This window comes from Telopea speciosissima, chromosome 7 (genome assembly GCF_018873765.1).
Source record: "Telopea speciosissima isolate NSW1024214 ecotype Mountain lineage chromosome 7, Tspe_v1, whole genome shotgun sequence".
NCBI classification, from domain to species: domain Eukaryota; kingdom Viridiplantae; phylum Streptophyta; class Magnoliopsida; order Proteales; family Proteaceae; genus Telopea; species Telopea speciosissima.
Window position 1 is genome coordinate 11,815,189 of NC_057922.1, and position 21,699 is coordinate 11,836,887.

Consider the following 21,699-nt stretch of genomic DNA (forward strand, 5'->3'; position numbering starts at 1 on the left):
CCTTTAGTCCTTTATACGAAAGAGGACAAAATGGGCTCTGTCCGAAGCGATGACCGATTCTGACCAGTTGGAGGAAAGTTTTGCTAAGAGCAAGTGTTTCATTGAGAATTTGGTTCGACTTTACCGTGTGGAGAGGAATTTTGGGTGAATTTTTTCAGGACAGCAGAGATCCTGCTTCATTCTTAATCATATTTGCAATCGCATTACACTGGAATTATACTATCTATCTTTCGTTTTCTTTTTTGTGTTTTTGTGCTTTTGCCACCTAGTGTTGTAATTTTTGCAGTATAACCAATCTCTGAAGTAAAATGTATTATTTACCATAATATCTTAATTATTTTCCAAACTGTGAATTAATATTGAATCACATGAGATTGCTCTTTTGTTGGTTCAGGTTCTTGGTGATTTGGTTGAATCTTGTGTTGGTGCTGTTCTTCTTGACACTGGTTTTGACTTAAACCATGTTTGGAGACTAATGCTGTCCTTTGTGGACCCAATAATGAGCTTTTCAAGCCTGCAATTTAATCCTATTAGGGAGATCCAGGAACTTTGCCAATATCATAACTGGGATTTGCAGTTTCCGGCTTCAAAGATTGGGGAGGATTTTGTTGTTGAAGCACGTGTGACTGGAAAAGATTTTGATTCAAGTAGTAGTGCGAGAAATATCAACAAGAAAGCTGCTAAGAGAATGGCTGCACGCCAACTATCTTTGAAACTTACGGTAAAACTTTTACTCCACTATTATGTTTCACTGTTTCCTATAGTTGATAATATTAGGGGTGTCAACCGGTCGGGCTCAGTCGGTCTCGTTCGGGCCTGGACAGGCCTCGCCAATTTTATAGGCTGCACCGTGTACGACTGTTTAGGCATTCGGGCTTGCCTTGGGTGGGCATGGTACGGTTTCATTTCAGTCGGTCGGTGTTCGGTCTTTAATCGAGGCAGCCTTATTCGAGCTAGACGGACCTCGGTCGGGCTACTGACCTATTTAACTCTAAACGGGCTCTAAACGGTGTGGCCTTGTTGATTGCCCTGCAACCAGAAAAAACAAAGAAAATAATAGAAAAGATTAGATGAAATAATGAAAGAAATTAAGAAAAGTGGTGATCTGATGAATATTTATCAAAAGTATATATATACACAGAGCCGCAAGTCATTTGGATCCTCAAATTAAGGGGAACTCATAGAAACAAGCACATAATAAGCCTTATGCACCAAATCTTGGTTAAACTTCCAACTACACAAGCACATAAAAAAAATCCCCTTACTTCCCTTCAATTTCCTTCACTCCCCTTTCCCATTTCCCTTGTAACCAAATGGAGCCTAAGGCTCACACCCTATTTATTAAATCAAAGCCCATGTATAGCTTGTAGGGTGGTTCAAGGCAAAGCCCAAGTTCAAGTAAACTTGGACCATACCCAGCCCACACAAACATTGTGAGAGAGAGGGTTCTCAAAAGCAAACAAAATTATGTCTCCACATATGTAAGAACGAACTCTATTAAAGAGAGAAGAATATCTCAGGAAATAGGTTTGTAAGTTTCCTTCTGATATCAAGAGTAAAAGACAAGACGTACAACAAAGTTAAAGAAATCTTTAGGCATGAATGCCTCAACTCTTAAAACAGAAGTAAATCTAGAAACCTATGCTTAAGAGAGATCAAGAAGACGTCTAAAACTGTTTCCCTCTTCATCCAACCAAGTTTAAATCCAAGAATTGAGGATGCCAAAGCATCTTCGAGTTTTCTATTATTCCTTATGAGGAGACTTAACACAGCCACGACAATCCGTTATAATATCTACAGGACTAGAGAATCTTTTGAGAAGCAGTGAAGCACCATGGTTTGGGTTGCCAATATAGTGGATTGGTGTCGTTGCCGTGGTTTGAGACTTTGGGTTGCAGCGGCGGTCAGCAGACCACAGCTTCAGGGAGTTGCAGGCTAGCAGTTTCAGCAGGCGGATCAGGGAGTGATGAAGATAAAACGGCATGGGTTGCAGGCTTGCAGTTGCAGCGGTGGAGCAAGCTTCAGGGAGTGATGAAGATAAAACAAAAAGGAGAATGAGTAAAAAAATGAAAGTGGAGTTAAAAGTGAAACCTTAGGGTTTGAGACTTTGAGGTCGTTTGTCACTTTGACCGTTTGGGACTTGGGAGTCCTTTGTGACTCATCCTTTCAACTTTCTAGATTCCAAAATGGAGGGTAGATTAGGAAATATACAACGCCCTATAGGGTCGGGCTTAGACGGGGTAAAGGGGTTGGGTTTCGATCGGGGAAGTAAACGGTCGGACTGGTCGCGCACCCGACGGTGCCAATCTGTACACCGAGAACAACCGAATCTAAACTGTGCGGGCTTAAGCCCGACACGTTTACTATTCGGGTCGGTCCAGTTCGGGTTTTAATCGGTTGGGCCCGGTCGGGCCTGCCTGGCCGGGCTTGGAATTGACACCCCTAGTTGATATCCTTATTTCCAAGGATGCTTTCTCTATTTCTAGATGAACACATGTGGTAGGCCTTAAGCAATACCTATAGATTTCACTATAATCATTAAATGAGAAATATACAACCCACAAATAGGGAGGGAGTGTGTGTGTTTCTATATCTTTTCATTAGTCTCCCCAATAAGTAGATAGCTTCTGTCGTGGATTTACCTAACAAAAGCCAAATTGGTTCACCGAAATGAGTCTCGCTTCTCAAGCGGGCTTCAATAACCTTCTCCCAAAGTTTTATAGTATGCCTCATAAGCTTTATGCTTCTATAGTTATTGCAGCACCTCCTCCATTCATCTGGCATCTTCCTAGTGTCCATAATCCTGTTAAACAAATTGGTTAGCCAATATACCCCGCAGCCTCCTAGGATTTTCCACACTTGTAATGGAATCTCATATGGGCCTGGTGTCTTGCTTGCTTTCATCTTTCTTAAGGCCTCTTTAACTTCCACCATGCTAAACTTTCTTATATATCTAAGATGTGTGGTGTCTTGATGAATACTATGGTCATCTTGGGCATTTTTACTCGACCTATCTCCATTTAGTAGGTCGCAAATATACTCATCCCATCTCTTCACAATGTCCTCATCCTTTACCAACACTCTTCCATCATCACCTTTGATACACCTCACTTAGTCGAAATCTCTACTCTTCTTTTCTCTCATCTTCGCTGTCTCATATATAGTTTTTTCCCCTTCCTTTGTATTTAGGTTGATATACAGATCCTCATATTTCTTCACCCTAGCCATCCCCACAATCTTCCTAGCCATTTATGGCAACAAAATACCTCTTATTATCCTCTGTTTCTTTAGTCCTTTGCCATGTCTTAAAACTATCTTTCTTGGTCTTAATGGCTGCTTGGACCTCATCGTTCCACCAGCAAGTCTCCTTAGGAGCCTGAAGACTACCCTTCACTTCCCCTAGCATATCTTTGGCAACCCTCTTAATGTTAGAAGTTATGTAATAAGGGTAGCTTAGGAACTAGTCTTATGTCTAGTTGCCTTATTATGTATTTTCCCTTTCTTTATCCTTTTTTACCTTTTACCTCCCTAGGGAGGTGGATGTAATACTTTCCTTAATATTATTGAAGTAATATAGATGTGTGGAGGGGTCTCTCTCCAACACAAGTCATTCGACCGAAATTATTCTCTTCTCTTCTCTCGTCTCATCCTTCCTCCTCCAACTTCTTCCTCCTCTCCTACTTACTTTCTTAACCTAGGATCCAACTTGGTATCAGAGCTTTAGGGTTTGAGAGTCGAATCCAGCTTTTTATCCCCATTTTTTCTTCTCTTTGAAATCCTAGGGCACAAAGGATTTCAAGGAGAAGCTTCCTATGTAAAGAATCTGTTGAAAGAACTATGAAATAGGTTCGAAATAACCTATTCTAGTGTTTGCTATTGTTGTTTGAGCTTGGATGAAGCTCTATTGATGATTTGAAGGTCTTCTAGCCATTGCTAGAGTTACCGCCAGCTCTACATTGCAATCCCTTTATGTCTCTCTCTCGGCATGGGTTTGCGGATTGGAATGGGTCACTAGAATCGCCCAAGGGTGTTGTTTAAGGGCCATGTGCTTCCTCTTGTTGCTTGAAGGCTCAATCTGAGTACAACTCTTTTTCGTAGAATCCTATCTTCTACCCAGGTAAAGTCGAGAATGTCTGATTCCCTTTTTTATTGTATTTGGACTGCAATATGCTGCCTCCTTTGTTGAGTAATGCTTGTACACAACTTTTGTGAAGCTTTTGAACTTGTTTAAGGTTGATATTACCCCTTGGAGAGTATTAGAGTGAAGTATTCCCAAGGCTGTTTTTGTTCTTTTCTTGTATTTGGTTCCTTTTTGGGTTGTGTGTGTACTCCCCACTTGGATTGGTATCCTAGTATATGGTCAAGTGCTATTTTCCATACAAGATGGTTGATTCAGAGACTTCTGGGCTTGGATCGGCTGATTCACAGCCCACTCCAACAGCCCCTCAATTTGTTTATGAGAACTCTCATCCTCAGATCTCCATTGTGAAGCTTGATAACACCAATTTCTTGGACTGGTCACATTCTGTGAAGTTATCTCTTAGGAAGAAAGGGAAATTTGGATATATTACTGGCGCTATTAAAGCCCCAGAGACTGGTTCTCCTACTTATGAGAAATGGGAGATAGAAAATTCCACAGTCAGGACATGGTTAATCTTCTCCATGGGAGATAGAAAATTCCACAGTCATGACATGGTTAATCTTCTCCATGAAGCCTGAGATTGGGAGAAGGTTTATGAGAAAAGAAACTGCTAAGGCAATTTGGGACAATGTCTCCCAGACTTTTGACAGGGTAGGTGACTCCACCAAGGTCTATCAACTCCACCAAAATATTAATTCAATGAACCAAGGTGACAAGACCATTTCTGAGTACTACAATGCTTATATTAGTCTCTTAAAGGAGTATGATCACTACAGAGATCTTCAATTGAGCAATCCAGAGGATGAAGCAAAGGTGTATCGTACTCTTGAAAAGGAGCGTGTCTTCACTTTACTTAGTGGTTTGAACCCTGATAATGAACCAATCAGACTCCAGATTTTAGGCCGGTCCCCTTTTCCATCTCTTAATGAGGTTTGTAGTTACTTACAAAGTGAGGAGACTCGGTGTGTTGCTATGGAATCAGCTCCAGTATCTTCTCTTCAGAAGTCAGCCCTCAATTCTAGTTCTTTCCAGGACACCCGTGGAGGTAATAGAGAGGCCAGGGGCCTAACCTTGGGGAAGACAGAGCAGTTGAGACTAGTGGTACTAGTGGAGGTGGCAGAGACAGGTTTAAATGTGATCATTGTGGGAGATCTAGACATACCAAGGATAGGTGTTGGACTCTTTATGGCCGTCTTCCTGGTACACGAGGTGGTGCTCGTGGTGGCTGTAGAGGGGGAACTCGAGGAGCACACTCTATTATGATTGAGGCAGATGCTACCCAGGATGACTCCACTCTGGCAGATCCAGTGTTTCGTAGGATCATATCACAGCTGAGCACATCCTCTACACCCTCAGTGGCTAGCTCTTCTTCATCATCAGCTTTGCAGGTCTCCACCTCAACTTCTATTGCAGCCTAGTCTTGGGTCATTGACTCTGGTGTCACTGACCATATGATTGGTACGTCCCATTATTATGATTCCTATACCATTTGTTCTGGTAAGGATAAGGTTCGGGTGGCTGATGGCTCCCTTTCCTCCATCTCTGGTAAGGGCAGTATCCCTGTTACATCATCTATCTCTCTTACTTCGGTTCTTCATGTTCCTAACCTTACACTTAATCTTCTGTCTGTGAGTCATTTGACTAAATCTCTGAATTGTTGTGTCATTTTTTTTCCTTTTCATTGTCTGTTTCAGGATTTGGTGACGAAGAGGATTATTCGCAGTGGTCGTGAGGAGCAAGGCCTTTATCTTCTTAAACCTTTTTTGCCCACAGCTCACTCCTATGTGTGTGGACATAATGATAGTAGTTTTGTGGATTCTGTTATGTTATGGCATCGTTGTCTTGGCCATCCATCTTTTGTTGTAATGAGGAAACAATTAACTCACTTATTTTCTTCTATTGCCTTTTCTCATGTTTTTCAATGTGAACCGTGTATGTTTGCCAAACACTGTCGTTCACCATATCCATATCATGGTATTAGATCCACTTCTCCTTTTCACATTGTGCATACAAATGTTTGGGGTCCTTCCCCTACTACCTCTTTATTTGGTTATCGTTACTTTGTTTCATTTGTTGATGATTTTTCTCGTGCTACTTGGACTGTTCTTATGAATTATAAAAGTGATGTTTATGATGCATTTAAAATTTTTTATTAGATGATTCTTACTCAATTTGATACTCGAATCAAAATTGTTCGGTCTGATAAGGGGGGGAGTACATGTTTGGTGGCCTCCAAAGCTTCTTTATTGATAATGGCATTATCCATCAGCTAGCGTTTGTTGACACACCCCAACAAAATGGGGTAGCTGAGAGGAAAAATCGCCATTTATTGGAGGTCACTCGGAGTCTTCTCTTTGGCATGCATGTTCCTAAAACCTTCTAGTCTGAAGCCCTTCTCACTGCTTCTTTTCTCATAAATCACATGCCTAGTAAACTCTTTGGTTCCAAATCTCCTTTAGAAACCTTATCTCCACAGGTTTCTGCTTTCTCTCTTCCTCCCAAAGTCTTTGGCTGTGTTTGTTATATGCATATTAGCAAACCCCATCACACTAAACTTGATCCCAAAGCCCTCAAGTGTCTCTTTCTTGGGTACTCTTCTACTTCCAAAGGCTACAAATGCTATCATCCTTTTTCTCATCTGTGTCTTCTCTCCAAAGATGTCACCTTTCTTGAATCTGTCCCTTTCTTTGCTCCTTCTCAGCATCCTCTTCAGGGGGAGAATTGTGGAAGTGAACAGGCTACTGATTTCCTTCATTCTCCTCTCCCTATCTCTCCTTTTATGCTTGACATTGGAAAACATAGGACTGTGGATGTGGTTGATACTGATGATCAATCAGGTGTGAATTCAAAATTAGTTGTTGAAAGTGGGTAATGAGAAGGACAAGGATTACCACATTAAATACAAGAGAGGTGAAGGCTTGCATAATAAAGGAAAGAAGACTTGCCAAGAGTCCTCTTTGGATCCGGATCCACATCCTAAGATTCATTCTCCTCAATCAGGTGAGATCCCTTCTCCTCCATCTGATTTAGACCTTCCTATTGCTGTTAGAAAGGGGAAAAGAGCTTGTACTAATCCTATAGCCCAATTTGTTTCGTATGATGCTCTTTCTCCTACAGGTTTTGCCTTTATTGCTGCTCTCTCTGCAGCTTCTATTCCCAAGAATGTTACTGATGCTATGTCTGACCCTAAGTGGAGACAAGCTATGTCTGAGGAGATGATGGCTCTTGAGAAGAATGGGACTTGGCAATTGGTGGATCTTCCCAGAGGATGTGTCCTAGTTGGATGTCGATGGGTCTACACCATCAAATATAAATCTGATGGCACTGTTGAGAGATACAAAGCAAGGTTGGTGGCCAAGGGGTACAGTCAAGTCTATGGAATTGACTATCAGGAAACATTTGCTCCTGTGGCTAAGCATAACTCTATAAGAGTTCTTTTATCAGTGGCTGCCAATAAAGATTGGTCATTATATTAGTTAGATGTCAAGAATGTCTTCCTTCATAGTGACTTGGAAGAGGAAGTGTACATGCAAACTCCACTAGGTTTCAACATACCTTCAGCTAAAGGGAAAGTGTATCTTCTTAAGAAGGCATTATATATCTCAAACATTCACCAAAGGTATGGTTTGAGCGCTTCAGGCAAGCCATTCTGAATGATGGGTATTCCCAGAGTCAAGCTGATCACACTCTCTTTACCAAGCAGGGCAATGGTACCATTATAGCTCTTATTGTCTATGTTGATGATATTGTGGTAACTGGAGATGATACAACTGAGATAGATAAACTGAAGACCTACTTGGCTCAACAATTTGAAATCAAAGATTTGGGTCCCTTGAAGTGCTTCTTAGGGATTGCAGTATCAAGGTCCAAGAAGGGAATCAACATATGTCAAAGGAAGTTTGTTCTTGATTTGTTGACAGAGACAGGGATGTTAGGCTGCAAACCAGCAAGCTCTCTTATTGAGCAGAACCACAAATTAGGGGAAGCTTGTGGTCCCTCTCTTATTGATGCAGGGAAGTACCAAAGGCTAGTGGGAAAGCTTATCTATCTTTCTATGACACGCCTAGATATTTCCTATGCAGTGAGAGTAGTGAACCAATTTATGCATGCCCCCAAGAGTTGCCACTTAGATGTTGTGTATCGTATTCTCAGATATCTGAAGTCTTCCCCAGGAAAAGGGCTGCTATATGCCAAGCATGATCACTTGAGAGTGGAAGGTTTCACTGATGCTGATTAGGCTGGATCCATCATAGACAGGAGATCTACCTCCGGCTATTGTACCTTTGTGGGAGGCAATTTGGTTACATGGATAAGCAAAAAACAGCATGTTGTAGCCAGATCCAGTGCAGAAGCGGAATTTAGAGCTATGGCCCATGGAGTGTGTGAACTCATTTGGCTGAAGAGACTAGTTCAAGAATTGGGGTTGGACACTGAAGGGCCTATGAGACTCTACTGTGATAACAAGGTAGCCATCAATATTGCTCACAATCCAGTGCAACATGACAGAACAAAACATATTAAAGTGGGTCGACACTTTATCAAAGAGAAAATTGACTCCGGTTGCATTTGTACCCAAGGATTTAAGTCTCGGTATCGGGTATCGTATCGGTCAGGCGATTTTAAGAGACGTATCGTATCGTATCGTAGCGTATCGGAGATACGTATCGATCAGTGCAGAAACGCATGAAAATGATCAAAATACACATAAAAATACACTTTTGGACACAAAAAACAATATAAACAAGCAATTTGTGTCATATATCATGCATATATACTAAGAATTGTGAATAATCAATAACCAGACAAGTGCAGCACTTTGAAATTGTTATAAAAGATTAAATGATGAAATTCTTTACATATAAAGTCACTCTATTGCCATGAAGAATGTCGGGGTGGATCAAAGTCATGTCTGTAAGGGTCTTTAACAATAGGAGCGACTAGGATGATGTTGTGTACTGTCCGAACATAAGCACAATACTGAGCCCAGTCAAAATACTAATGGTAGTGACTCTCCCACTCATAGTAGAATCGTGTGTACTGCTCTAGAGTGGCTAATGTCACGACAGCACTAGGTTATGCTTGTGCTTGATTCTCTCCGTATCCATAACTTCCATACCCTACAGAAGCCCCATGTCCATAACCTGAAGAAGAACCTGATGCATAATGCCCATGGCCTGATGAAGCACCAGCATAATCAGAACTAATGCTAAGTGACTCCATGCCACTCATAAGCACATCACTATCATATGGATTGTTGGAGCGCTTGGCAGACTTGCCCTTATGCGGCTTCCGCGAGTAAGACTTATGGCCAGCAGGCTCAGCACCATGATCCATATCTTGGGTAGTATGTGTGTATCCTGCCTCACATGTGAACTGAACCCCAGCACGATGTTGTGAAGCCTCATGGCCACCACCACTACCTCCAGCACCATGGCCACCACCACCACCACTACCATCATCATCATCATCGTCATCATCATCATCATCATCATCATCAGCAGCAGCAGCAGCAACAACAACAGAACCACCACCACCATCACCATCACCATCGTCGTCTTCATCCTCATCATCAACATGTTGTTGAGTTCCTCCATACGGATGACCTGACCTCGTCCTCCTGACTAAACCTTCTTCAGAGCTACTTTCATTTTCTTCAACATTAGGACAAGGATCTTGTGATGGTGGCTGTGTTGCATCCTCATCCATCTGTTGAATGATGCTCTCTATCACTGGATCAGGTTTGGTTGTCTGGCGATCCTCACTTAATTGATCCATCACCAATACCTTATCGGTATCTTCTATCCATGCTCTAACTGGATCTTCATCGTCAAGTAGGTGGTTGATGTCGATTGGGTTGACATCTACATCATCTCCTTCTCTTTCCAGCTCTAAATATTTAAGCTTCAGCTTCATGTTGTAATGGGCATACACTAGCTTCTCCAACTTTGAATAATCGAGACGATTCCGGGGTTTGGTGTGTATCAACCCGAATGTACTCGAGTTCGCAGACCACTAGAGGATGCCGTCAGGGATAATACTCGAATTGCAATTCAGTTAAGTGTGGAGCACTAGTACCCCCATAATTGAGCCACCAATCAGTTGCACAATAATAAATGAAATATTAAAAGACAAAACCTTAAAACAAATTTTAAATGATATAATAAATTAGGTAAACCTAACTTACCTGGGCGTTGTGTGCTCCTAGCATGGATAGCCATTCTATCAGCAAAACCACGAGTGGCCTCCCGAAAATACTTAGCCTAGAGAGGTATTAAAAAAATATATATATATTAGTTCCACTTCCACCAATCACTCTATTCTTGGTTTCAATCATTTATACAACTAATTTAGTTCTAACCTCATCCATGGCAAGTGTGGCCTTCGCTACATCTGGCTCCATTCTGTTCACAACATTCCTTAGGACACGCAATAGATCCGGTCTACACCCTATATCATTGGAGTATTGGATATCCGGATTCAAATAATATGCTGCACATGGTTTGTAATGGATGGTTAGAAACCTAGAAATTCTAATAATAAATAAATAAATAATAACTTACTAACTACTAAATGTTTAAAATGAAACCAAAGTCATATACTTATAAGATTACCTGCCCAATGAACATCTTGAACCAACATATTTTCCCATCGATCGGATATAATCTTCAATACTTCTTGTTTGATGTTGGATTATTCTCATGTATTTTTCTCTTAACACATCCCATGGCATCTACCATCTTACCCATGGTCTGCTCTTTATCCCCATCAACCTCTCGAAGCAGACAAAAGAGTGGCATCATAACATTATAAAGTCGGCCCATTGCAGCCCAAAAATTTGAGGAGGTAACAAGATCTTGAACAAATCTCCCAATTTCAGACCTTGCATAATTGCTAGTCAACCACTCAGGCGAGGGGAACATCTGTAGCAGCCCATGCTTTCGGGAAATGAGGCTATCAATTGCAATGTAATTTGTTGCAAATCTTGTTGTTGCAGGCCTCACTAAATCCCCTTGTGTATAACTCCTCATCAATGCCAAAACCCAATTATGGTTGTAAATAAAGTTGGTGATTTTCCTTGCATTACCAACCAACTTTTGGACCTTGGGCAATTCTCCTATGTCCTTAAACATCAAATCTATGCAATGAGCTGCACATGGTGTCCAAAATAAATGTTGCCTCTTTAACATAAGCAACTGACCAGCTTTCTTGAAATTTGCTGCATTGTCAGTTACTACTTGGACAACATTTTCTTCTCCTATGTCCTCCACAACTTCATCCATTAACTTGTACAAGTAGTTGGCATCTTTGATTTCACTAGATGCATTGACCGACTTGTGGAAGATCGTCCTTCCATCACAGTAGATAAGAAAATTGATGATGGATAATCTTGTTGGTCCCCTCCATCCATCACACATGATGGTCACTCCATATAGTGGCCACTTCTCCTTGAACCTCTCTACATACTCATGCACCTCTTGGACAATATCATCCAAGTAAGGCCCAGCAATCTCATGAGGTGTGGGTGGCTTAACATTTTTCCCACACCGCTGAATCTCCTTTACCATGGCCTTGAAGTGGGGATCTTTGGCCTTATGTGGTGGAATCATAGAATCGTGGAACCATCGGAGATTGCTCTGCCTATCCTTTTACTAAGTGTTTTGGGTTGAAAGCTTTCTTCAATCCTCTGTTGGCTAGCATCCCTTGCTCTATAGACATTAGGATCCATGTCTTTGATATCTGGGCTCTTCTTTCTCTTACCCTTACTACTCTTTGTAAACCGGTCAAACATCCCCTTCACACTGGTTGCTCTACTAAGGCCAACAGGCTGCTTACCCTTACTTAGAGATGGACGACAAGAGGAGCCAACACCAATATCTACAGGGCCCTGGCTGGGTCGAGTTGATTGACTTCTAATCAATTGCTCAGCTCTCCATTGTTGCTCTTTTGCTTCATGTCTTGATTGTTTCATCGTCAATGCCAACTCTGGGTCCTCCTCTGCTTCCATATCCGATCCTTCATAATCTTCAAAATCTTCCATCAAATTTTTCACCAATGCATCAACATCATCATGTGCTTGCTTGGATTTTTTTTTGGAATCTCTAAGGTGTTTTTGCATTGCCCTGCTTAACTCTACATAATCGTGTACACTTGGAAACATTTCCATATCCTCCGCCATGTGCTCTTTTTGCCGAGTTACCCCACCTCCAAGATGTTGGGTGTCATAGAAGTTGCACTGTGTATGCAATCTATTATTGTTTATTTTGGTACAATAAGACCACCCAATGTCTTGTTGTCGCGGCATCGTCCTAAATACCAAACAAAAGTAGATAACTATATAAGATATATATTAAACAATATTCAAATCCACACATCAATAATTTATTATTTATACAACTATACAAGTATAGACACACATTATGATGCATGTCATGCATTGCATCATCTTCTTTTATTTACTGCCTAGCAAAGTTGTCATAAACAATATTTAAACATTTTTATATTTTCTACAACTAGTTACACATTATTTAATTTTTTAAATAATTAAAAAAAATGACATAATGTACTACATATATGAATCTAAGTCTTTGATTCTATTTCAGCCAATTATACATTTTATCAAACTATAATGAAAGAGTATAGATGGAAAAATCAGATTTTTTACATTTTTTTAAGTATTTTATAAATTCAGAAAATACCCACAAAAAAAAAAAATACAGATTTTAGGGTAAATGTATAATCTTCTTGGGATGTCATACATCTATACATAATGTACTCCATATCTTATAAACATTACCATTTGTTTTAAAGTTAAGAAGAAAAAAAAAAAAAAAAAAATCATTTTAAAGAAGGAATTTTCGGTTTTGGGTAAAAATGGTCAAAGAAACATGGATTTGAAACCAAATCTTTGTAAATGCATACAAAGAATGCAATTTCTATGTTTGTTTAACATATTCTCTTTGATTCATACCAAAAAAACATACCAATAATCAAAGATTAAAGCAAAAGATTCAAGTTTTTTTCAAAAAACTTACCTAACCCTTCAAGAACAGCTTTTGAATTCGAATGTAGGCTGTTAGATCCACCAAATGATGTGATTTCAGCTCCTCTAAGTTCGTTTTTGGCAAAGAATTGAAAGCCCTCAAGAAATCTTACCCAAAAAGCAAGTTTAAATGTGTTTTTGGAAGGGTTTCTCTAAGCTGGGAAGACCTTTTTTCCGCCTAGACTGCTAGAAATCGAGTTTTGGGTGAAAATGATGAAATGGCCATGTGTTTTTTAAGTTAACGATACATACCGAGACGTATCGAGTCGTCTCGATATGTATCGATACGTCTCGATACATATCGTTTTTTAAATATAATAAAATAATTTTTTTAAAAACTCTCTACGTATCGATACGTGATCGATCGATCGTATCGTGATCGGTACGTCTCGGTCGATACGCCTCGATACGATCGAGACATTTACATTTTAAAAAAGATACGCTCGGCTTGATCGTATCGACCACGACCGATACCGAGACGTATCGGCCGAGACGATACGATACGCACCGAGACTTAAATCCTTGTTTGTACCCCTTTCGTGAAGACTGGTGATCAACTGGCAGACATCTTCACCAAGGGGCTTATCTTCCTTCAGTTTAGTACCCTCTTATGCAAGCTGGGAATGCATGACATTTATTCTCCAGCTTGAGGGGGAGTGTTAGAAGTTATATAATGAGGGTAGTTTAGGAACTAGTCTTATGTCTAGTTGCCTTATTATGTATTTTCCCTTTCTTTATCCTTTTTTACCTTTACCTCCCTAGGGAGGTGGATGTAATACTTTCCTTAATATTATTGAAGTAATATAGATGTGTGGAGGTCTCTCTCCAACACAAGTCATTCAACCGAAATTATTCTCTTCTCTTCTCTCTTGTCTCATTCTTCCTCCTTTCTCATCTTCTTCCTCCAACTTCTTCCTCCTCTCCTGCTTACTTTCTTAGCCTAGAATCCAACTCTTAATACACGTCATCATCTCGTTCCACATTGCATTCCCTCAAAGTCCCACTTTCCTTGTTTGACCACATTATCAGTAAATGTTCTTAGGGACTCCCCTTTTAGTCTCCACCACCTTATCTTAGAGTACATAGGTTCCCTCTGTTAGGTTTTAGAGTAGATGGAGAAGAGAAGAAAAAGCTCCAAGAGAGCAAAGAGAACAAACACGATTCTTGGGGAAATCTGTTCTCTTTCTAAAACATTTACTGATAACGTGGTGCCCTTTGGCCTAATACAAACGAAACAAAGAGTACATAAGTAGGGGTTATGTACATATATACCCCTAATGTAACTATTCTTAACACTCCCCCTCAAGCTGGGTGGTATATGTCATACATTCCCAGCTTGTCTAACATAAAACTGAAGTGATGAGAACTAAGACCTTTGGTGAAGATGTCAGCCACTTGTTCGTTGGTCTTCACAAAAGGAGTACAAATAGTCTTAGAGTCTATCTTCTCCTTGATAAAGTGTCTGTCAACCTCAACATGCTTGGTTCGGTCATGTTGAACCGGATTGTGAGCAATACTGATGGCTGCCTTGTTATCGTAGTATAAACTCATAGGCTCAGTTGTCTCAAACCCCAATTCTTGAACAAGTTTCTTTAACCACAAGATTTCACACACACCATGAGCCATGGCTCTAAATTCTGCTTCAGCACTTGACCTTGCGACTACAGGTTGCTTCTTACTTCTCCAGGTGACTAAGTTTCCCCCAACAAAAGTACAGTATCCAGAAGTGGACTTTCTATCCGAAATGAATCCGGCCCAATCAACATCTGTATAAACTTCGATTCTCAAGTGATTATTCCTAGAGAAGAGAAGACCCTTTCCAGGACATGACTTCAAATATCTGAGGATCCGATAAACTGTAGCAAGATGTCCCATCTTGGGTGCATGCATAAACTGACTCACCACTCCAGCAGCATAAGTTTTGAGATTTCAGCTTCAATGTTTCCCGTGACCACAATGTCATCAACATAAACAATGAGAGCTGTAGTGGTGTTGTCCTTCCTTTGTATAAACAATGTGTGATCAGCTTGACTTTAAGTATACCCATTTTGTCGGAGGGCTTGTCTAAACCTCTCAAACCAAGCTTTAGGAGACTGTTTGAGTCCATAAAGAGCCTTCCTAAGACGACAAACTTTTCCATTGCCACCAGTATGCTTGAACCCAGGAGGATGATGCATATATACCTCTTCTTCTAGGTCACCATGTAAGAATGCATTTTTCACATCAAGCTGGTACAATGGCCAATCAAGATTTGCAGCCACTGAAAGAAGTACACGGATGGAGTTGTGCTTGGCCACTGGAGCAAAGGTCTCCTGATAGTCAATGTCATACACCTGTGTATAACCCTTGGCGACAAGTCTTGCGTTATACCTCTCCACAGTACCATCAGACTTGAACTTGACTGTGAAAACCCATTTGCATCCAACAGGGATTCTCCCTTTAGGGAGCTTAACCAACTCCCAAGTATGATTCTTCTCAGGAGCCAACATCTCTGTGTTCATCGCTTCTCTCCATTTCGGATCTGCCATAGCCTCTGCTACATTCTTGGGAATAGATATGGAAGAGATAGCCACATAAAAGGCTATACCTGTAAGTAGGGGTGTCAATCGGTCGGTCTCAACCGGTTTCGGTCGGTCTCGGCCGGTTTCGGTCGAGCCTTAATCGGCCTTACCAATTTGAAATTTCAGACTGTGACCGACTGATTAAAGCATCGGTCTCCAAATCTCCTTACCGTGGCCGACTGGTACACAATTGGTCGGTTTGCCGGGCTTAATGGCGTTGTATCCCAACGAGGCCAAAAGAAGAGTAGCGCAGTCGCAAGGCCTTGGAGATTATTTTCACGTTTCATGTCTCGAACTCGGTAGAGATTTTTCAGATCTCACCTCGGCATCAGTTATAATGACAGGTTGGAAGTTGAAACACAGAGAGAAGGAGAAGAAGAGATGGAGATGACATGATGGGACATGACATCAATGACTTCTGTCAATTACCTATTATATATTTAATGTTTGGTATGACATCTGTCTTAAACATTTTATATTAATGATTTAATCACTACGAAGTTTTATTTTAAATTAAAAAAAGTGGAAGAAAAGGAGGGTTATCATTATACAGTCTCATTAAAAAAGATCATTGGATTACATATTCGGTCAGTCGGTCGGTTTCTTACTATTGACTGGGAATGACCGATAAATAATCGGTCGGCCCCAAGCCCGGCACAGTTATAAATCGGTCGTGTCGGCCCCGATTTTTGATCGGTCGGCTACTGTCGGCCACACCGGTGCGGGTTTGTAATTGACATCCCTACCTGTAAGGGAGATAGAATCATAGGAAACAAACTTTACAATGGGATTAGTACATGCCCGAGTTCCCTTGCGATGGGCAATAGGAAGATCCAAGTCTGAGGGTAGAGAAGTAGAAGGAGGTATACCTGTCTCAATGAATGAAGGGTCAGGATGAGGAGACGAAGAAGGGTTTTGGCCAGTCTTCTTTATAGGAAGCCATGTAGCCGGAGTTCTCCTGTCCTTCGTATACACTAGTAACTCCCCCTGTTCTTTGTTCACTTGTGCACTAGGAGGCTCCTCCTCAACCACATTATCCACAGAGGGCTCCTCTTCAATTTGAAAAGGAGAAATGGGAACAGGGAAGGAGAGGGGAACAGAAACAAACTCGGGAACCTCTTTACCCTCAACACCACCAAGAGATGAATACTCCCCCTGAAGAGGTGACTGAAAATATGGAATAGTTTCAAAGAAATGGACATCTTTAGAAAGAAGCCACCGACGAGTAAGGGGATGATAGCACTTATAGCCTTTGGAGGTAGAGGAACACCCAAGAAAGATACACTTGAGAGCCTTAGGGTCCAACTTAGTACAGGCAGATTTACTAATATGGACATAGCAAATACATCCAAACACCCTAGGTGGAAGGGAGAAGGAAGAAGAACAGGGAGGTAACACATCAAGGGGAACTTTAAAGGTCAAGACACTGGATGGCATGTGGTTGATAAAAAAGACAGCAGTTAATTTGGCATCTGACCAAAAAGTTTTGGGAACATGCATAGTAAACCAGAGGGATCTAGCCACTTCAAGGAGATGGCGATTTTTGCATTCAGCCACCCCATTTTGTTGGGGGGTATCTACACAGGCCACCTGATGAATAATGCCATGGTCAGAAAAAAAGGTTTCCAAACCACTATACATATACTCCCCACCTTTGTCAGAACGGACAACTTGGATTCGAGTTTGAATTGTGTATACACTATCTCATAAAAAATTTTAATGCAACATAGACATCACTCTTGTGTTTCAACAAGTACACCCAAGTAACCCGAGAATAGTCATCAATGAAGGAAACAAAGTAGCGGAAGCCACGCAAAGAAGTAACAGGGGAGGGTCCCCAAATATCAGTATAAATAAGATGAAAAGGTGAAGTAGATCTATTACCATTAGATGTATAAACTGTTTTACAACTTTTGGCAAATAGACAAGATTCACAATGAAAAACATGTGTGACAGGAAAAGAAGAAAATAAATGAGGCAATAGTTTCCTCATAACAGAAAAAGAAGGGTGGCCCAAACGACGATGCCACAACAAAATATCCTCCTGAGTACATCCACCTCCTTGCCCACAAACATAGGATTAAGCTTACACAACAGGGGAAGCACCAGTCTCCAAAACATATAAGCCGTTAGCTTCACGACCACTGCCAATCACCCTCTTCGTCACCAAATCCTGAAAGAGACAATGAGTAGGGAAGAAAGTGACAAAGCAGTTCAAGGATTTAGTCAATTGGCTAACGGAAAGAAGATTAGTAGCAAAGTTGGGAACATGAAAGACAGATTTCAAGGGTAAACAAGGTGTAACCAGGATATCTCCCTTACCAGAGATAGAGGAGAAGGAACCATCGGCAATTTTTACCTTATCTTTCCCGGAACAGACAGAATAGGAATTATACAGCTGAGACCTACCTGTCATGTGATCCGTGGCACCCAAGTCAATGACCCAAGGTATGGTGCCAGAGGAGGAAGAGGCCTGTAGTGCCGTGGAGGTAGGAGTAGCAGTGGACCCATCCAGGTGGGCAACAACTCAACGAAAGGCAGCAATGTCTTCTTTGGACAGAGATGATGAATCAGCCTCAGTGACTCCAACATGAGCCTTAGGGGCCTTCTTCCGCTGTCCCTTCACTCCCCCTGCAGAACTAGGGGAAGGCTTCCCATGAAGATCCCAGCAAAAATCCTTTGTGTGCCCAGATTTGCCACAATGGTCACAGAGGAATCGGCCCTTCGTAGAGCCCTTAGCAGCCCCTTTATCAGCTCCCTTAATGGAGTCCTGAAGGGTGGAAGAAACAAGGGCAGAATGCTCAACAGTGGGGTTAGTAGTAGTCCCCATGGCACCCCTACGGGTCTCTTCACTCTGTAGATATCCACAAACCTCCTCCAGTGAGGGAAGACTTGGTCGGCCAAGGATTTGTACCCTAAAAGGTTCAAATTCAGAGTTAAGGCCACCAAGGAGGAACAGAACCCTCTCTTTCTCAAACAGCCGGTGCACCTTGACCTCATCCTCAGGACACAACTGCAGATCCCTATAATGATCATACTCCTCCCACAGGCCCACGACAAGACTATAGTAAGCAGAAATGCTCCTATCACCCTGACGAAGGCTAACAATCTGTTGAAGGAGTTGGTACACCTTTGTTGAATCCCCAACTCTATTAAAGATACGAGCCACACTATCCCAAATGGCCTTGGCAGTCTCCTTGCCCATAAACCTCCTGGCAATCTCAGGCTTCATGGAGAAAAGAAGCCAAGCCATCACAAGAGAATTCTCCGTGTCCCATTTAGGATACCCTTGCTCAGTAGGAAGAGGAACTTTGATGCTGCCATTTATGTACCCCATCTTCCCCCTACAACGAAGAATCAATTTCATGGATCGGGACCAATCAAGGTAATTGGTATTGTCCAACTTGACAATGGGAAGCTGCACATTGGGGTTCTCATATGAAAGGACTGGGGTGGATGCAGCCGTAGGGTCTGCCGATAATGGCAGGTCTGTTTCAACATTTTTGTCACCCATATTGACCCGAAATCAAATACGGGAAGGGTCCAAATAACAATACTTCAAGCCCAACAACAGTTCCTCAAACACAGCAGTCAAAAACAGAGGCAAGGACTGAAAAAAGGTCTGTAAAACTTCAACCAATCAACAAACTGCAGCGGAATGACAAAGACAAACCTTCTCCAGCAGAAAACGATGCCAAGTAGCCCAGAAAAAACAACCAACAAAGCTCTACTGATGAGCTGTGTCACTTCAAGGACCCCAGCTGGCGGAAAAATTGCAGAAATAGATCTGGCCGAACTTCAACTTCTGCTCTTTGATGCTTTGAATAAGCTTGAGATGTTCAAAGGAGAAGAAAGGGGACTTCCAAACGAAGCTACAGCCTCTGGTTACTCTCCATTTGGATGTCAAACAAACAAGAACCAGCTTTGTGAAGATACAGCAGGTTACCTTTGAGTCCAGCAATGAAGGCTAGCCCTAGTCTTCCAAGCAACCTTTAAACACCTTCAAACTCCAGGAACAAACAGCTCTGATACCATGTTAGGTTTTAGAGTAGATGGAGAAGAGAAGAAAAAGCTCCAAGAGAGCAAAGAGAACAAACACGATTCTTGGGGAAATCTGTTATCTCTCTAAAACAAGAGACAAACAAGTTTATATTGAAAAGAATGTAAAATTACACTGGTGCCCTTCGGCCTAATACAAATGAAACAAAGAGTACATAAGTAGGGGTTATGTACATATATACCCCTAATGTAACTATTCTTAACACCCTCCTCTTATGCTTATGTGCACAGAGGCATATATCCCAAACCACCAGTCTATGTTGGGTGATTAGGCTCTCCCCCGGGATAACCTTACAATCCTTTCACACCCTCATGTCTGCCCTTCTTGTTAGAAAGAAGTCTATTTGACTGGTATTATTCCCACTTTTATAGGTAACTAAGTGCTCCTTTTTTTTCCAAAGAAAGTGTTCACAACTGGAAGGTCATAAGCTACCGCAAAGTCAAGAATTGAGGTCCCTTCCTCGTTCCTCTCCCCAACCCCAAAACCGCCATGGACAACTTCATATCCTCTACGATCTCTCCCAACATGTTCGTTCAAGTCACCTTCAATGATAATCGATTCGTCGTGGCCAAAACCCTATATTAAATCATCCATGTGTTCCCAAAATTGACGCTTGGGGTGCATAAACACAAACAATATTGACAACCTCTTTCTCCAAAACCAATTTGATGGATATAATCCTATCACCCAATCTTTTGACCTTTACTACATCATTCTTTAGATCTTTGTCCACGATTATGCCCACTCCGCTTCTATTGCTATAAACTCTTGAATACCAAAGTTTTAAGTCATCCAACATCTTAGCTTTGTTTCCCTCCCATCTTGTCTCTTGGATACAGGCGATATTTATCTTTTGTCTCCTCAAAACATCTACCAACTCCAGACTCTTACCCGTTAAGGATCCAATGTTCCAAGAAGCTAATCTAATCCTACGCTTCTGTGCTGACAAATTTCCTCTCACTTGCCCTTGTCTACTTATCACCGCTTTCAGGTGACAGCACATTGCGTCGCTTATGGAGGACGCCCTAGTAAAAAGAGGACGTAAAGACTTGAGATCAAGAGAAAAGAGATTATAAAACAAAAGGATCCATGTAAAAAGGAGATTGACAGAATATATTAAAGTGTCGGCTGCCAAACATGTAATACTGAATTTAATGTTAAGGTGAACATGTGGTGGATCCCTTCCCAGAGACGGGGGGGAAAGAGAGCCATCAACAATGTGAACCTTGTCTTTACTAGAACAAGGGGAATATTTAAAAAAGAGGCTTGCAATACCGGGCATGTGATCAAAAGCACCAGAGTTAATAATCCATAAACGGAAGATGGTGGATGCACACTGACAAGAAAAATAAATACCTGGAGATGCAGAATCCAAAGGTGCCAGAGTGGAGGAAGAGGTGGAAGCAGGATTGGCAGAGGCAGAGGAGTCCAATTTGGTTACCAAATGCCGGAGAAGCTTAGTAAGCTCATCTTGAGAAGTGGCAGGGGCAGCACCAAGTGGAGAATCAACAGCAGTAGTTTCAGTGTGGTTGGTGGATGGTTTCCCACGACCACATCCTTTGTTAGAAGAGGCAGTGGGACGTCCATGAAGCTTCCAACAAAATTCCTTAGTATGCCTGTCCTTCCTACAATAATCACACCGGATGGGTTCTCGGTCAGCGGCAGAACGATCATTGGGACGAGAAGACCTACCTTTAGGCTGTAGGGGAGGACCAGAAAGAAGAGCCGATCGATCCTGGGAAGGGAATGGCAACATAGCAGTCCTATGGCTGTCCTCGAGTTGAATAAGAGAATAAGCCTGCTCCAGAGTAGGGAAGGGATCCCAGCTAAGTACCTGAGCACAAATCTGATCATACTCAACCTTAAGTCCGGCAAGAAAATCATACACCCCGAATTT

At 41.6% G+C, this 21,699-nt stretch overlaps 1 protein-coding gene and 1 long non-coding RNA gene across 3 annotated transcripts in view; one reads left to right on the forward strand and one right to left on the reverse strand.

The window, feature by feature from the left end:
* Window positions 1-21,699, forward strand: part of LOC122667913 (endoribonuclease Dicer homolog 4-like) — a 106,348-nt gene that overhangs the window by 80,314 nt on the left and 4,335 nt on the right. The window contains exons 22-23 of one of the 2 annotated variants that reach the window (XM_043864396.1): window positions 395-763; window positions 2,447-2,518. In XM_043864396.1, coding sequence (XP_043720331.1) covers window positions 395-763; window positions 2,447-2,503 — 426 coding nt within the window. In that variant the 3' untranslated portion in view covers window positions 2,504-2,518. Of the gene's footprint in view, window positions 1-394; window positions 764-2,446; window positions 2,519-21,699 lie in introns of those variants that run through there. The other variant, XM_043864397.1, reaches the window with a different exon arrangement.
* On the reverse strand, window positions 6,891-20,410 carry LOC122667915. The gene is made up of 3 exons (XR_006333875.1): window positions 20,280-20,410; window positions 18,849-18,851; window positions 6,891-6,906 (listed from the first exon to the last, which is right to left on the reverse strand). It is a non-coding gene; the product is annotated as an uncharacterized LOC122667915 (long non-coding RNA).